At 37.0% G+C, this 14,634-nt stretch overlaps 1 protein-coding gene across 5 annotated transcripts in view; it reads right to left on the bottom strand.

Moving 5' to 3' along the window:
* Tasor2 (transcription activation suppressor family member 2) overlaps positions 1-14,634 on the bottom strand; it is a 39,176-nt gene that overhangs the window by 12,870 nt on the left and 11,672 nt on the right. For 4 of the 5 annotated variants that reach the window (XM_051194809.1, XM_051194810.1, XM_051194807.1 and 1 more), the window contains exons 6-13: positions 14,275-14,375; positions 12,612-12,715; positions 11,837-11,909; positions 11,679-11,741; positions 7,493-8,209; positions 5,169-5,411; positions 2,447-3,320; positions 126-546 (exon numbers count right to left, since the gene is read on the bottom strand). In XM_051194809.1, the coding sequence (XP_051050766.1) occupies positions 126-546; positions 2,447-3,320; positions 5,169-5,411; positions 7,493-8,209; positions 11,679-11,741; positions 11,837-11,909; positions 12,612-12,715; positions 14,275-14,375 (2,596 nt within the window). The remainder of the gene's footprint in view (positions 1-125; positions 547-2,446; positions 3,321-5,168; positions 5,412-7,492; positions 8,210-11,678; positions 11,742-11,836; positions 11,910-12,611; positions 12,716-14,274; positions 14,376-14,634) is intronic. The other variant, XM_051194811.1, reaches the window with a different exon arrangement.

Raw genomic sequence — 14,634 nt, 5'->3', positions numbered from 1 at the left:
TTTGGGGCATTAAAATCCTTTACATAGCTGGAAGATCTATTTTTTTTCCTAAATAATATCTTGTTTTGAATGTTTACATATAAAATGAAAAATTATATAAATTAGCATTTATAATAGTACCTCACCTCATTATTACAAGAATAGATGAAATTCTGGCTTTCTGAAGTTTCCAGGTGACATTCTCCTGTAAACATTTCTTTCTGTTCATTCTGTACACAGAATTCCAAGTCTCTGGTGGTTGGTGGACTAATAAAAGGAAGCACGCAGTTAGGTCCAGGAAAGGTCATATTGGTGGCATGTCCTTCCTTAGTCTCCAATAGAGGGTCTACAGAGGATCTTTCCACACTGGAAAACTCCTCTGTTTCACTTTGGTCAAAAGATTCTACAGACCTATTTATGCATACATATTTTGCTGGGTTTCTGTGTTCTACCACCTTTCGAGGTGACCCAATGATTTTGTTCTTTTTGCTGTAGAACAGAGCTACCCACATATGAAGTAAAAGCTTCACATCTTCCATATTTTCAGGCAAGTCCGTGTTCCAGGGTCTGAGATGTTAAAGAACACACAAAACATAATTGAAATGTTATTTGTCATAATTATCATACAAATTAATTGTCACAATAAGTTCCTCTATCAATAAGTATTTGTGTTCATTTTAAAGTATTATATATATGAAGCAGTAAGAGTTGATTTAACACATGATTATGAAGTATAACCCATTCATTCTAAAGAGAAGAAAACCAAGAGTAAGAACATTAAATGACTTATTTCAAATCACAAACATATGGAACAGTTGAGTCTTCTGACTCCTAGCGTACTATCATTTGTCTTTCATACCACACAAACTCACTCTGGAGACAGCCTGTTGATTGTGGGATTAATGGTTCTAGCAACTACCCAAATTCTTATCACTTTAGTTGGGTTGAGAATTGTTAATTCATTTAGCTTTCTTTCTTCTTTCTTCTTTTTTGAGACAGGGTTTCTCTGTGTTACAGTCCTGGCTGTCCTGGAACTTGCTTTGTAGTTAGTTTTCACTTTTATCCCTTATAATAGTTGGAAAAGTATAATGATTAGAATATTCTTTGGGCAATGCAGCAAAATCTATACTACTTTCAGATTACAGTTCTAGATAGACACAAAACAAAAAGACGACAGACGGCTGACGTGGGCTGAACTAGAGTTAGGCTACAGATATAGAGTTAGGCTACAGGTGTCATACTAATTAGGACATCAACTAATTCTCTGTGTGTGTACTCATGCAAGGAAAGAAATCTGGTAAAATGGAATGTCATTTAGTAAATATGAAATGGTTCACAAACAGCTGAATGTCATTTCATGCTGTTAATTCTTCTTGATAATAACAGCTACTACTTAATATAGTGGGCCAGTCACTATGCAAAAGTTTACTAATATTAATGACCTTCAGGATATAGCTTTTGTTAAACCTATACTTAAAAACCTCTCCAGACTGTAATTTACCACTGACAACTGAAATTTGTTAAGAGATGTAGACCCAAAATGCACCAGAAACTGCAGCCCAATGAAATTCCTAAATGGGCTATATACAGAGTAAATTTGAGAATCATTGCCTAGAAGCACATACTTTTTCTAGGTTACCACAGGCTTAACTAGGAAAGCTATTTTTTTTTAAGCCCTAAAACACTATAGGGCTAATAAGTCACTTTAAAAAAATTATTTTTATTTCATTTGCATTGGTATTTTGCCTGCATAGATGTCTGTGTGGCAGTGTCAAATCTTGGGAGTTGGAGAGAGTTGTTAGCTGTCATGTGGGTGCTGGGAACTGAACCCAAGTCCTCTGCAAGAACAGTCAGTGATCTTAACTGCTGAGCCGTCTCTCCAGTGCCCTTGTTTTAATTTTTAAAACAGGGTTTATTTTTGCAGCCCTAGCTGTCTTGAAACTCTATCTGTAGACCACAGAGATCTGCCTGCCTATTCCTCCTGAGTGCTGGGATTAAAGGTGTATGTTAGTTCCATGAATCTTTTTTTAAAAAATTAATTTATTTACTATGTATACAGTGTTTGGCTTGCATGTTTGCTTGCAAGCCAGAAGAAGGCACCAGATCTCATTACAGATGGTTGTGAGCAACAATGTAGCTGCTGGGAATTAAATTCAGGACCCTTGGAAGAGCAGGCAGTGCTCTTAACCACTGACCCATCTCTCTAGTCATCCATGAATCCTTAAGGAAGACTCACAGAACCATTCATTCCACTTAAACTCACTCCCATCAATTTGATGAACAAATAATGCAAATGAAAATCCATCTTTAAAAGTTCTCCATGTGATCAATAACGGTGTAATTTTCATCAAACACACACTTGATACTATATTATGGCTTTACAATATTTGTTCCTTTCCAAAGTCAGGCACGAGTCTCCCATCTTACCATACAGAATTCAACAAAAAGCTGTACCCCTCCTACTTACCCATGTAATGCTCTCACAACAGTTTTCTCCAATGGGTTGCTGGTGTATTTGCTATCTAAGCTGAATGCATACTCTCCTTCACAATTGAAAGTGATCTTAAAGGAGCCATCACAACTAAAAACACTACGAGAGCAAAAAACATCTTTGACGCTGGAAGACACAAAGAGACTTTTACGCTTAGTCAATGAATCTTCAGAAACCTTTTGCAGGGGGGAGGTGTTCTGTAGATGCCGAAATGGCATGACCTTTCCTATAGGCGTTCCAGCTTCAGGGCCTTTTGCCCCATTCTTTGCAAAAGCAGTGCTTGGTAACTTTCTCTGATGCAGCTGTTTCTTGGACTGCTCAGCAAGGAGCAAGGCATAGGAATGTTCCACAGCAACAGAGTTTTGACTTGCATCTGAGGATTCTCGGGCTTCCTCAGGGGGTGCTGGCTGGGCAATAGCAAGAGGCTGAGCACAAGGTACCATGTTTCCTTCTTGGCTAAAAGTTAAGTCTAACTTTGAATCAATCTTCTCATCAGAGGATGGTTTAGGTAGTAGTGTACCTTTTTGACTTTTAACTCCCCTATGATACTCATGGTCAGAGGTGCCAGGCAATGAATTTTCTTTAGAAAGCAAAACATTGTTTTGTGGCAATTCAGAGAAGCAGGGTACGTTCCTAAGCTCACAAGATGGTATGGAAGAAGCAGCAGAGCTTAATGCCAGGTCAGCTAACATATTTAAGGCCTGGGAGTCACAGTTGATAATTGAGTTTTCAGAAAAATCTTTAGAAATCACGGTGATACTTTCTTGTTGAGATGTACTTAGGTTAGTTCCATCTTTTTGACCATCTGATGAAATTTCTGATTGAAGATGTAAAACAATGTCTTTTTCAGCTTCACAATAAAAAACAAAAAGGACAGATATAACATTTTTTTCTTGCATATTCCTATACTTAACTGAAAATCAATGGTCAATGCAGAGTTAAAAAAAAGAGGGTGGGAAAAACAGAACCCAGAGTCCTGCCTTCAGTGTGCTTACATTCTAGTTAAGGTGTAATTTAGAAACATGAAATACGTGTTATATAGTTTGCAACACACTTTCTCAGAAACCATTTCCCAAGAAACAAATTATAATTAGAGATGCTCAGCTTTATAATGATATGCATAAAAGGTCATAAAAGTTGAATATTTGATCAATGAATTTTATACTTAATTATGTATTTAAAAAATTTACTTTTAGCAATAAAGGTACTATTACCTGCAAAATAGGCAATCTCATTGCAATTTTCTTTCTGTAATAATGGACTCTGATCATTTGCCCTTACCAGAAAAATTACATGCTCCAGTGGTTTGCAAGGCATTTGCTGTACACTAATCTTTCTTAAATGCGGTCAACTAAAACTCACAATTATACTATATAACGATTCCCTTTGCAGATGAATGGATGCTTTATTATCACCCACAGCAGGTCTGAAATGAGTCAATAACCTGTCTACAAAAGGCCAGCTTATACATTTAATTATTGCATTTAAGGAGAGGAAAACTCTGGCCTAAGATGTATCATTTGGAATGAGGAGGGTTTGGGAAGGAAAAATTAATCAAACACAGCTTAGTTGTTAACTGACACTGATTTTTGTTTACTTTTGTTATAATAGTTTACATATATTCATCTATTTCTTATATAGAGTATCACTTGTAAGTAATGGTTTCTATGATAATGAATACTGATGACAAGAAAAGTAGTGTATGTATATATAACTTAATTTAAAGCAATATTGACTTGTTACAGATTCTCAATCAATTAAAAATATAATGGGAGCAAGAGATAAAGAAAATGTAAGAACCACAATGACTTTGCCATTTGGAAGAAAAAACATAAGACTAAATATACAGAAGACTTAAAGTAAGAAAAATAGACCTAAGACTGACATGACAACAGTACTTTCTGATAAAGAATTAATGTCTAACAGGTAGAAATACAGTACTAACAACGATCAGCTTTTTGCTTATGTATATGTTTTATCAAAAGTAAAATATTTCAAAATTGCATCACTTTTTAAAGCAAATATATTTTTAATTACTGCTTGTAATTATTTTTAGGCTATTTTACAGCCTTTTCTAATTGGCTTTAGATCAAACAAACACTAGCAGATACTATTTGCAAAAATAGTCATAAATGAGGATGTTTATACTTTAAAGTTAAAGCAGAGGCTACTGTTTGAATCTTACAGGTTTTCTAAGTTATTTAAAGAAAATAATATATAGTTTGCTCAAAACTGCCAATAATCTAAAATAATATATTTGGTTTTAAAGGTAGCAATTTAAAGTTATTTTACTTTTCTACCTTTTAAATAAACAGCATAATTAAGAAATTAAGAGGCTAGTTATGGCTCAGTAGTTCAGAGTACTTATTGCTCTGGTAGAGGATCTGGGTTCAGTTCCTAGCACCTACATGGTAGATCACACACATCCCCTACTCTAGTTCTAGGAGACCAGACTCCTCCCCTTCTGGTCTCCATGAGCACTGCACGCACATGGTGCATAGACATATATGCAGGTAAAACATACATATAAAACAAATCTAAAACTCTTAAGAAAGAAGAAACAAAATTATTGTCATTCATATCTAGACTACATACTATTGATAAATTTCAACTGCTGTTATATATTGCAATGTATTTTCTTACAATCCGTCAGATGTGTAATTGTAGTGTTCATATTTACAGGAAGAGGGTTTCTTACCAGGTTGGGGCTGCTTTCTGGTTCTGGAATTCCGACGGCCTCTTGTTACATTTACTTTCCGTTTGTGTGGGGACTTTTTCACAGGTGGCTTAGGCCGTGAAACAACTCTACCTGGAGATTTCTCTTGTTTCTTTGCTCTTTTAGCATTTGTGGCTACCAGAGAATCTTTAGATACAGAAGCTTCTCGCTTTTTCCTGTCCAGCCTGGTTTTCGGTACAAACTGCGCAGACAGCACTTCTGCACCTTATGCAGGAAAGACAAGACTGGGTGAAGGGTTTGACCCAGACACTTAGCAGCATAACCCCCTTCTCTTAATTTTATGGGGGGGGGGCACTAAGTAATACTAGGAAATACATTACAAAATTCTGGGTATCAGTGGAAGATTTTAAAAATAAAGCAAAACATGGGGAAATGACTACTGATTAAATTACAGGGTCAAACTTAACATTCAGATCTTGGCAACCAGCATATTCTATATGCTTCTTAGGCACCAACATCCCTAATTAAAAATAAAAAACAAAAGCCAGGTAGTGGTGGTGCATGCCTTTGATCGTCACACTAGGTAGGCAGAAACAAGTGGATCTCTGAATTCAAGACCAGGCTAGTCTACAGAGTGAATTCCAGGATAGGCTACAAAGCTGCACAGAGAAATCCTGTCTTGAAAAACTAATACCCGTCCCCCCCCAACCAAAAAAAAAACAAAAAACAAAACAAAACAAACAAACAAAAACCCCAAGAACATTTGTTTGCTTGTCAACATGGACAAGTTCATGAAAACTGGAAAAGTGGTACTGGTCCTGGTGGATGACACTCTGGACACAATGTGAAGAACATTGATGATAGCCCCTCAGACCACTCTTACAGCCATGCCCTGGTAGCTGCAACTGACCACTATCCTTGAAAAGTGACAGCTGCCATGGGCAAGAAGAAAATTGCCAAGAGATCAAAAATCACGTCCTTTGTGAAAGTATATAACTACAATCACCTCACATCCACAAGGTACTCTGTGGACATCCCCTTGGACAAAACTGTCAACAAGGATGTCTTTAGAGACCCAGTCCTGAAACACAAGGCCAGGTGGGAGGCCAAGATCAAATTTGAGGAACAATAAAAGACAGGGAAGAACAAGTGGTCCCCCCCTCCAGAAAGCACACTTTTAGGTATATTTTTGTTACCATCATTAAAAAAGAAGAGGAAGAAGGAGAAAGAGGAAATAAAAGGTTGGTAAACATTTCCCATGAAGAACCAGATCATATGTACTCTCAGCTTTGAAGGTCATATGATCTGTCTTAATTTCCCAACTTTCCCTATATAAAATGACAGAGCCCTGCCTCAATGAGATGATGGGACAGACTTAGTAGACCTAGGGGAGGCCTTACCCTTTCCGAGGAGCAGATGGAAGGTAAGGGGGGAAGCAGAAGGAGAGGCAGGAGGGGGAACTGGAATGTAAAAAATAATAAAGAGCTCCAAAAAAAAAAAAAAAAAAAAAGTGACAGCTAGAGATGATCTATACACGAATGAATGGAAACCTTGGTTACATACTACATTGACCCTTCTGCTTAGGAGGTCCCATAAAAAATACAATTCCCAGTGCTGGAGAAAATACAATAAACATAACTTGAGCAGATGTTATATGAAAAAAGTCATATAGTTGGCTGACAAAAGTATATCCGTATATCTGTCAATAAAATAAATGTTGGAAATGAAGCATTGGCTCAGTGGTAGAGAGAGCATACTGCTTTTCTAGAGGACTAGTGCTGGGTTATCAGTACCTGGGCATCAGGCAGCTCAAAATGGCCCAGAACTCCATCTCCTGGCACTGGGGCTGGTGTGTACATCTGTGTGTGTATGTTTATGTGTGTTTGATGCCCCCTGTAGTTTCTGTGGGCACTGTACTCCCTCAGTAAAAAAAAAAAAAAAAAAAAAACTTTTTTTTTTTTTTCCTTTTATAGTTGCTTAGGCTGTTGGTTAATGGACACTGTTATGGCATATCCATTCTTAGAGGATCTCAGTTTCCTACAACCTGCCAGAGCAATATAGCAATCAGACAGTCATCTTTCTAAGAATGGAACGTAATAAATATGTGAGAGAACCACCTGGAGGTTTACTAGAGAAACAGAAACAGGCTTCTGAGACTTTAATTTTTTTTTTCATTTCTTGGTCTCCAGCTTTTATCTAAGTCGCTTTCATATCCATACAAATCTCAGGGGGAAAATGGCATTTCTAACAAACTTCTAACCCACTGGTAAGCTCTAGTTCATATGAATCCAGTCAAATAATAGGATTTGACGTGAAGTTATAATAATCACATACATTATTCTTACCTCTTTTTCTCTTCTGAGGAAACTGCCCTTTAACTAACTTAAGAGTTGGGTTGCATGATCCGCTGTCTACTTTGGATGTGGTTCTTTTGGAAAGAGGGCGGCCCAGGCTCACCCGTTTATTAGGCAGCATAACAGTCGATGTGCTGGCCTTCCTCTTTGGCTGAACTCTCAGATTTGAAGCTGGAGTCAATAGAGCCATAGCTCTCTTCTTCACTCTCAAAGTTTTCCCAGACTTTTTTGTTGTTTCAGTTTCTTTTCTTAGTTCCATCTCTGAGTCACGAAATTCAGGATCTGGAGTCATAACTAAAGAAAATCCAGCATCGCAAATCCCATCTGAAATGCAAGGACACTGAGGATGCTCTGCTAACAAGTCTAAAGTGGTAGACAGATCCAGAGTATAGCCACTAGGATCAGAAAAATAACTCTTCAACTGAATCAGAGACTCTGAAGGGCACTTTTCAAGTGGGGGAGCCAAGTCAAAAGCATGGGACAGTTTCCCAATAAATTCAGGGTCTTTCATTTCATCTTGAAAAGCCATCAATGAAAGGCTTTTGTCCACCTTATACAGGTCTTGGAAACTATGCTTTACTAAGATGTTTGGAGGAATTCTTTTTTCAGGAAGTGATTTCTTGGCTTCTAGAAGTGCACAACTAAGGGCAGGTAAAATAGGTATCACTTTCAGAGAGATGCCATCTTCAACTTTCAAGTCCCTTGCTCCTAAAACACATATATACATACATTAAGGTATCACACCTGTTTCAGACATACAGGGAAAATGTTATAGATTTCAAAATTACTACCAGGTTATATATGTTACAGTATTGCAAATGCAAACTTAAGTGTCAACTAGTAAAAGTTTAATGAGTTTATATATACCTCCATAGACTTACATCTCACACATACACATCAACACTGAAAAATGATTTGATAAGAAAAATACTGCATTACAATGAGTAAAATAACTGTGCCTCCAACTCCATCTCACCTACAGGGTGTTTAGACAGCACCCAGTGGACCTTATATTAGTAGTACTGTCCAAAGGGCAAGCAGCATGTTTCCCATTTCACTTACTTTCAAATGTAAGTGAAAAAAACAATAGAAGTCTTGTGCAGTAGTGGCACTCGGGAGGCAGAGGTAGAGCTGAGTTTGAAGCCAGCCTGGTCTACAAGTTGAGTTCCAGGACAGCCAGAACTGTGGTACAGAGAAACCCTTTCTTGAAAAACAAAAATAACTGCTACTTTGTCTTCTCTATGAAATTATATTCTACAAAATTAACTGACCTGTCAAATCTGTATTGTACTTCATCTCCCTGGCTCACTCTGATTAATTTTGCTTTTTTATTTTGGGAGATATTTGTCTTTTTTTTTTTTAAAGACAGGGTTTCTCTGTAACTTTGGAGCCTGTCCTGGAACTCACTTTGTAACATAGGCTGGCCTCAAACTCAGAGATTCACCTGGCCCTGCCTCCAGGTGCTGGAATTAAAGGTGTGTGCCACCACCACCTGGCACTTAGCAATAACCTAACAAAGGAGGAAAAAGAAGAATGTCAAATCTCTATGAACTAGTTAACAAAATTCTAAAACATCTCAGTTGCCAGTAATATAAATCTACAAAAACAACTCCAATGCTTATTAAATGGAAACAGAAATTATGAAAATTAAAAAAAAAAGCATCTGCAGAATTATGAAATACTAAATTAGTCCAAGCTAAATATATTAACACTGTACAAATATTGGAAACGGCAAAAGGTCTGTATATATTACTAAAGACAGCTTCATGAAAAAGGAACAGTCCCTAGGCAACTTCACTACTTTCAGAAGCAGCTTGGAAAGGCAGGAGCCCTCTATAGCAACTGGGAAACCCTGTCTCGGAAAAAAAAAAAAAAAAAAAAGAAATGGTAGGTGCTGCCAGGCAGTGATGGTCCACACCTTTAGTTCTAGCTCTTGGGAGGCAGAACCAGGTGAATCTGAGTTCAAGGCCAGTCTGCTCTATAAAGTGATTTCTAGGACAGTCAGCACTGTTACATAGAGAAACCTTGTCTCAAAAAAAAAAAAACAAAAACAAAAACCAGAGAGAGGCAGAGAGGAGAGGGTGAGAGAGGGGAAAGGGAGGGAGGAAAGTGAAAGGAGGGAAGAGGGTGAGAGAGGAGGAAAGGGAAGGGGAGAGAAAGGCCAAGAGTCAACATGCTTTGTAGTATATTTACCACAAAACCTATGAAGACTATTAAGCTGGCTAAACAAAATTTCAAGTGGAAAGAGGCTACTAAAGTTCTGAATGGGCATAAGTAAAACTGTCTCGATGAGGAATACATGAAAAAGTAATCCAACGCTGCTTCAGTCATTCACATAGTATTCCTGCGCTTTTCTTGGGTGCAAGTAATAGTTATTAGACTGGTGGTTTATAATTGAAGGGGAGAATGAAGGCTGGGATGTGGCTCAGTAGAACAGGGTTCAAGAAGCATGCATGAGGCCGAGGATGCAGCAGAAAGGAGAGGAAGTAGAGGAATGGGAACATGGGACGACAAAAAGTGAAGAATGTAACTATAAATCTTTATTTTTTAACATTTTTAAATTTTTGTGTGACGCCCTTGAAGCTTGAGCTACACTGAACTACCTAATGTGGGTGCTGGGAACCAAACTTGGACGCTCTAGAAGAACAGCAAGTGCTCTTAACCACAGAACTATCTCTGCAGTTCCAAAATAAAAAAATCTGAACAGAAATAAGTAGCACAGTATGCTTAGAAGCAGCCCTGGAATAATCAGGTTAATTAGGACAAATCTGTCTTTTTTTAAAATCTTTTAAATAGTTATAAAGAATATTTAAGGATTGCTAAATCAGTTATACTTAGAGAAATACAATAAATGTGAATATACTTTGCCAATCTGTTTGTATAACTGGTTATTTTATTTGTTTCAAAATAACAAAAAGTACTATGTTCTTCTTTGATCGTGTGTGTGTGTGTGTGTGTGTGTGTGTGTGTGTGTGTGTGTATGTGTGTGTGTGTATTTTAAAAAATCAACTTTAAGGGACTGTAGAAATGGCATTTCAATTAAGAGCAGTGACTGCTCTTCCAGAGGACATGAGTTCAGTTCCCAGCACCCATACGGGCCCAAAAACCACCCCAAACTCCAGTTCCTGGGGACCAAATGCCTTCTTCTAGCCTCTCTCTAAGGTCACTACATGTAGACAAAATACTCCTATACATAAAGTAAAATAAATATTTTTTTTAAAAATCAACTTTAAAAATATTTTTATACTGGCTATAAATCTAGAAATATTAAATTTAGCACTTATCTTCAAACACAATATAATTCAAACAACAAAAATTGTTTTGTTACATTCATTTTTTTAGCAAACACTTATTTTTTTTAGATGTCTGACACATATATGCTCTGAAGACACAACAACCAAGGTAGACATTATGCTGGGGATATAGTCCAATGGTGAAATACATGCTCAGATCCAAGCATCACAAACCAAAAACCAAATCAAACACATTAATAGATTTGTATGACAAGCACAGCCAGATGTGGTGGCAAATATCTATAACCCTAGGTGATGCAGTCCTGGATATCAAGTCACTAATACATGATTAAAATTATTTTTTGAGGTCAGATGGTAGTGGCACATATCTTTAAATCACAGTTCTTTGGAGGCAGAAGCAAGAGGATCTCCTTGAGCTCGAGGCTAGTCTAGTACACCGAACAAGTTCCAGGACAGTCAAATCTACATACAGAAATCTTGTCTCAAAAAAACAAAAAGAAAAAATTATTTTTTATCTCTGATAGTCAAATATTTGTCCTCAGGGTTAATACTACCTTGGGAATGCATGGTCCAAAAACAAGGATCCAGTCTAGATATGAAGGGTAGCCATGAGAATCCCAAGTCATAGCTTTTAGACAGACAAGTAAAGAGTATGTTCTAGCTACTATTGAGCAACAAATGAATTCAATTTTGGATATGCTGAATTTAAGGAAGCTTAGGTATCATGCTAGATAGGTTAATAAGTGGAGACACTCTGAAGTTTAGCACTTGCAAAGAAAGTCAATTAGGAAAGTTAAAGGAAGACAGATGCTTAAGGGAAAAAACAGTTAACAAGGGCTCTGTGCTACTGAGATATAAGTAAAATGAGTACTGGAAAGTACCCAACAGGCTGAGTGAATAAGATACCACCACTGTAACCTCACCTGTTGATTGAGGTGAATGGAATAAATGTAAACCATGTAGACCCATCTGCTCATCTCCAAAATCTGTAAGAATAAGAATCAGAAGACAATGTAGGTTGACCTTATGAAACAAATGTAAATACATTAAATTTTTTCTACTGCAAAAAACTTGTTCTTACCTGGTTCTGGTGTTAAGGCTGATGAAGTAAGTAAAATGAAAAATCCCTTATCTTCTAAACATTTGATGATTGCCTAATTAAAAAAGAAAAAAAAAAAAAAAAAAAAAGAAAGAAAGAAAAAGAAAAAAAGGATTCTTCAATCTGTCCACTTCTGGGAGAACTGTTATAAACTGAGTAGGACTAACACTCTCTAGCCCATTTTTAAATGTCTATTTTGGGGGCAGACAAGGCCTGACTTCCTTCATTCCTGTCTAACATTTGCATCATTTTCTTTGTAATACTTAGAAATTACTCATCATAAAAGCTAGCTCAAACACTGGGTCAAGCATCTATTTCTATCCTCACACTTGGAAGGCATGGCATGACAGAATTCTTTGAACCAGTAGCTATTCCTCAGTCTTATTGCCTCTATTATGGAAACAGAAGAAATAACTTTTATAAATCACTGGATAATGGTAAAGGTGGCCTTAACAGAAGCATTTCAGAAATGGCAATGTGACTAACACAAATACACCAGATATCTAAGTAATGTATCAAAAACAAAACAAAGCAAAAGACTGAGGGAAAAAAACTTGTTCTTTTAGTCAGGAATATAAACTGAATAATGAGACACAAAGGTAAGCTGAGATGTAAAAGATGAAAATGTCAGTTAAATTATGTCAGTATATGTAACAGTGAAAAGCCTACCAATAAGTTAAATAATTCATCTAACAATTAGGCACCAATTTCCGAGTTTAAGGAAAAAATAATTATATTTGAAACCAGTGATTCTTACCAATTGCTTATTTTTAATGTATTCAATTAGTTCATCTGTGTTTTCCCCTTGTTTGTTTGACAGTTCTACTTCATATAAATTAAAGCAGAAATCCTGGCAACAGACTGTAGAGGGAATCAAAAACACAGACATTTTACATTTTAATTAAAGAGTATTCTCTGACAATTCTATACATGTGTATTAAGTGTTTTGATAACATACACTTCCACTGCCCTCTAACACATAAACACATGTATGTATGTATGTACATAGTGTCTCACTATGTTTTCCTGGCTGGCTATACAGACCAGGGTGACCTTGAACCCATAGAGACCTGTCTGCCTTTGCTTCCTTAGAATTGGGATTAAAGGCATGTGCTATCACACCTTGCCTCAGAACATTATTTATTTGTTTGTTTGTTTGTGGAGACGGGGTTCCTTGGCATAGCCTTGGCTATCCTAGAGCTAACTCTGTAGACCAGGCTGGCTTTGAACTCACAGAGATCTGCCTGCCTCTGCCTCCTGAGTGCTGGGATTAAATGCCTGCACGACCATCACTGCCCAGCCAGAACTTTTATTTCTAATCTACTTAAAAACAACTTTCACATTCTCAACCGAAAAATGGATAAAGAAAATGAGGTATGTTTATACAATGGAGTATTTACTCAGCTAATAATATCAATGAGATCATGAAATCTGTTGGCAAACAAATGGAACTAGAAAAGATCACCCTGAGTGAGATAACAAAGATTAAGAGAGACAAACAAGGTATATATTCATTCACTCATAAGTGGATATTAGCTATACAGTAAAGGAGAACTATGCTACAATCCACAGACCCAGAGAAGTAACAAGAAGGGCTCAAAGGAGGACATATGAAGCTCACTGAGAAGGGGGAACAGAATGGACACTGGCAGTGAATGTGGAGGCCTGAGAACAGGAGTGATCAGGTCAGGGGGAGGAAGAAGGGAGAGAGTATTTTTTGGACAACAACTTTCAAAATACTGAGTTTTTAATCCTAGAACTAAGTGGTGGTGGTGGGGGGGGGCGGTCAGATCTCTTTGAGTTTGAGGCCAGCCTGGTCTACATAGTGAGTTCTAGGACAGTCAGAATTATACAGTAAGACCCTGTCTCAAACAAAATCAAAATATTTTCTCCTTTATATTGCTATAAAATTAACAAAATAAATACTAGACAAAAATATCAGTGTTCCATGAATTAAAGGACCATTTTTTTTTTTTTCTCATTATTTACTTTTGTCTTTGAGAAAAGGTCTCATGATGTCACCCTGGCTGGCCTGGAACTCCTAGAGTTCCATCCACCTGCCTCTGCCTCCCAATGCTGGTCTCCTATTTGTTTTGATCTTAATAGTACATAAACTAAACATAAAAACTGTTGCACATGAGAGGAATGGGTCTGAGTTTTCAGCTTTTTTTTTTTTTTTAAAGTATATTTGCTCAATTTTCTGAGCATTCTATATCTTTGTCATTTTAGATGAATTTGTCAGGTTCTAACTGGCTTCCAATGAGTGGAGAACATGGAACCCAGGAATATAACTTTCACAGCAGACCATTTTATAAATCATTTAAGATAAAATTTAGATGTGTATGTGAGTGTGTGGAAGACAGTGGACAATAACTGCAGTATGCCCAGGATATGTACTGTGACATTACATTTTGACAGACCTTTCTGCTCCAAATAATTCTGTCTTCTAAAAGCAGCTTCGGGTAGGCTTTCTTTCAGAGAAGACACTTTCATTACATACTTAAAATCTAGTTCTCGTGGCCTAAAATAAATAAATAAATAAAAAAGGCATCAAAGAATGATATAACCTTATCACTTTCTAACTCAAAAGTATAACCATAAAAAAAGTCCTTAAAAGAGTGTACTGCTCTTGCCTAGTTTGGTTCCTAGCACCCACGCTAGGCAGCTTGTGAGTCCCTTTTTTGGCCTCCACTGGTACCTGCACATACATGCTCATCCTACCAAAGGCATACACACACCCCTCCCATAAGACACACATACATACACAATGTTTTAAAGTC

This window comes from Phodopus roborovskii, unplaced genomic scaffold (assembly GCF_943737965.1).
Source record: "Phodopus roborovskii unplaced genomic scaffold, PHOROB, whole genome shotgun sequence".
Taxonomy (NCBI): Eukaryota; Metazoa; Chordata; class Mammalia; order Rodentia; family Cricetidae; genus Phodopus; species Phodopus roborovskii.
Note: the sequence above shows the minus strand (reverse complement) of the source record. Positions and strands in the feature narration are given on the sequence as shown.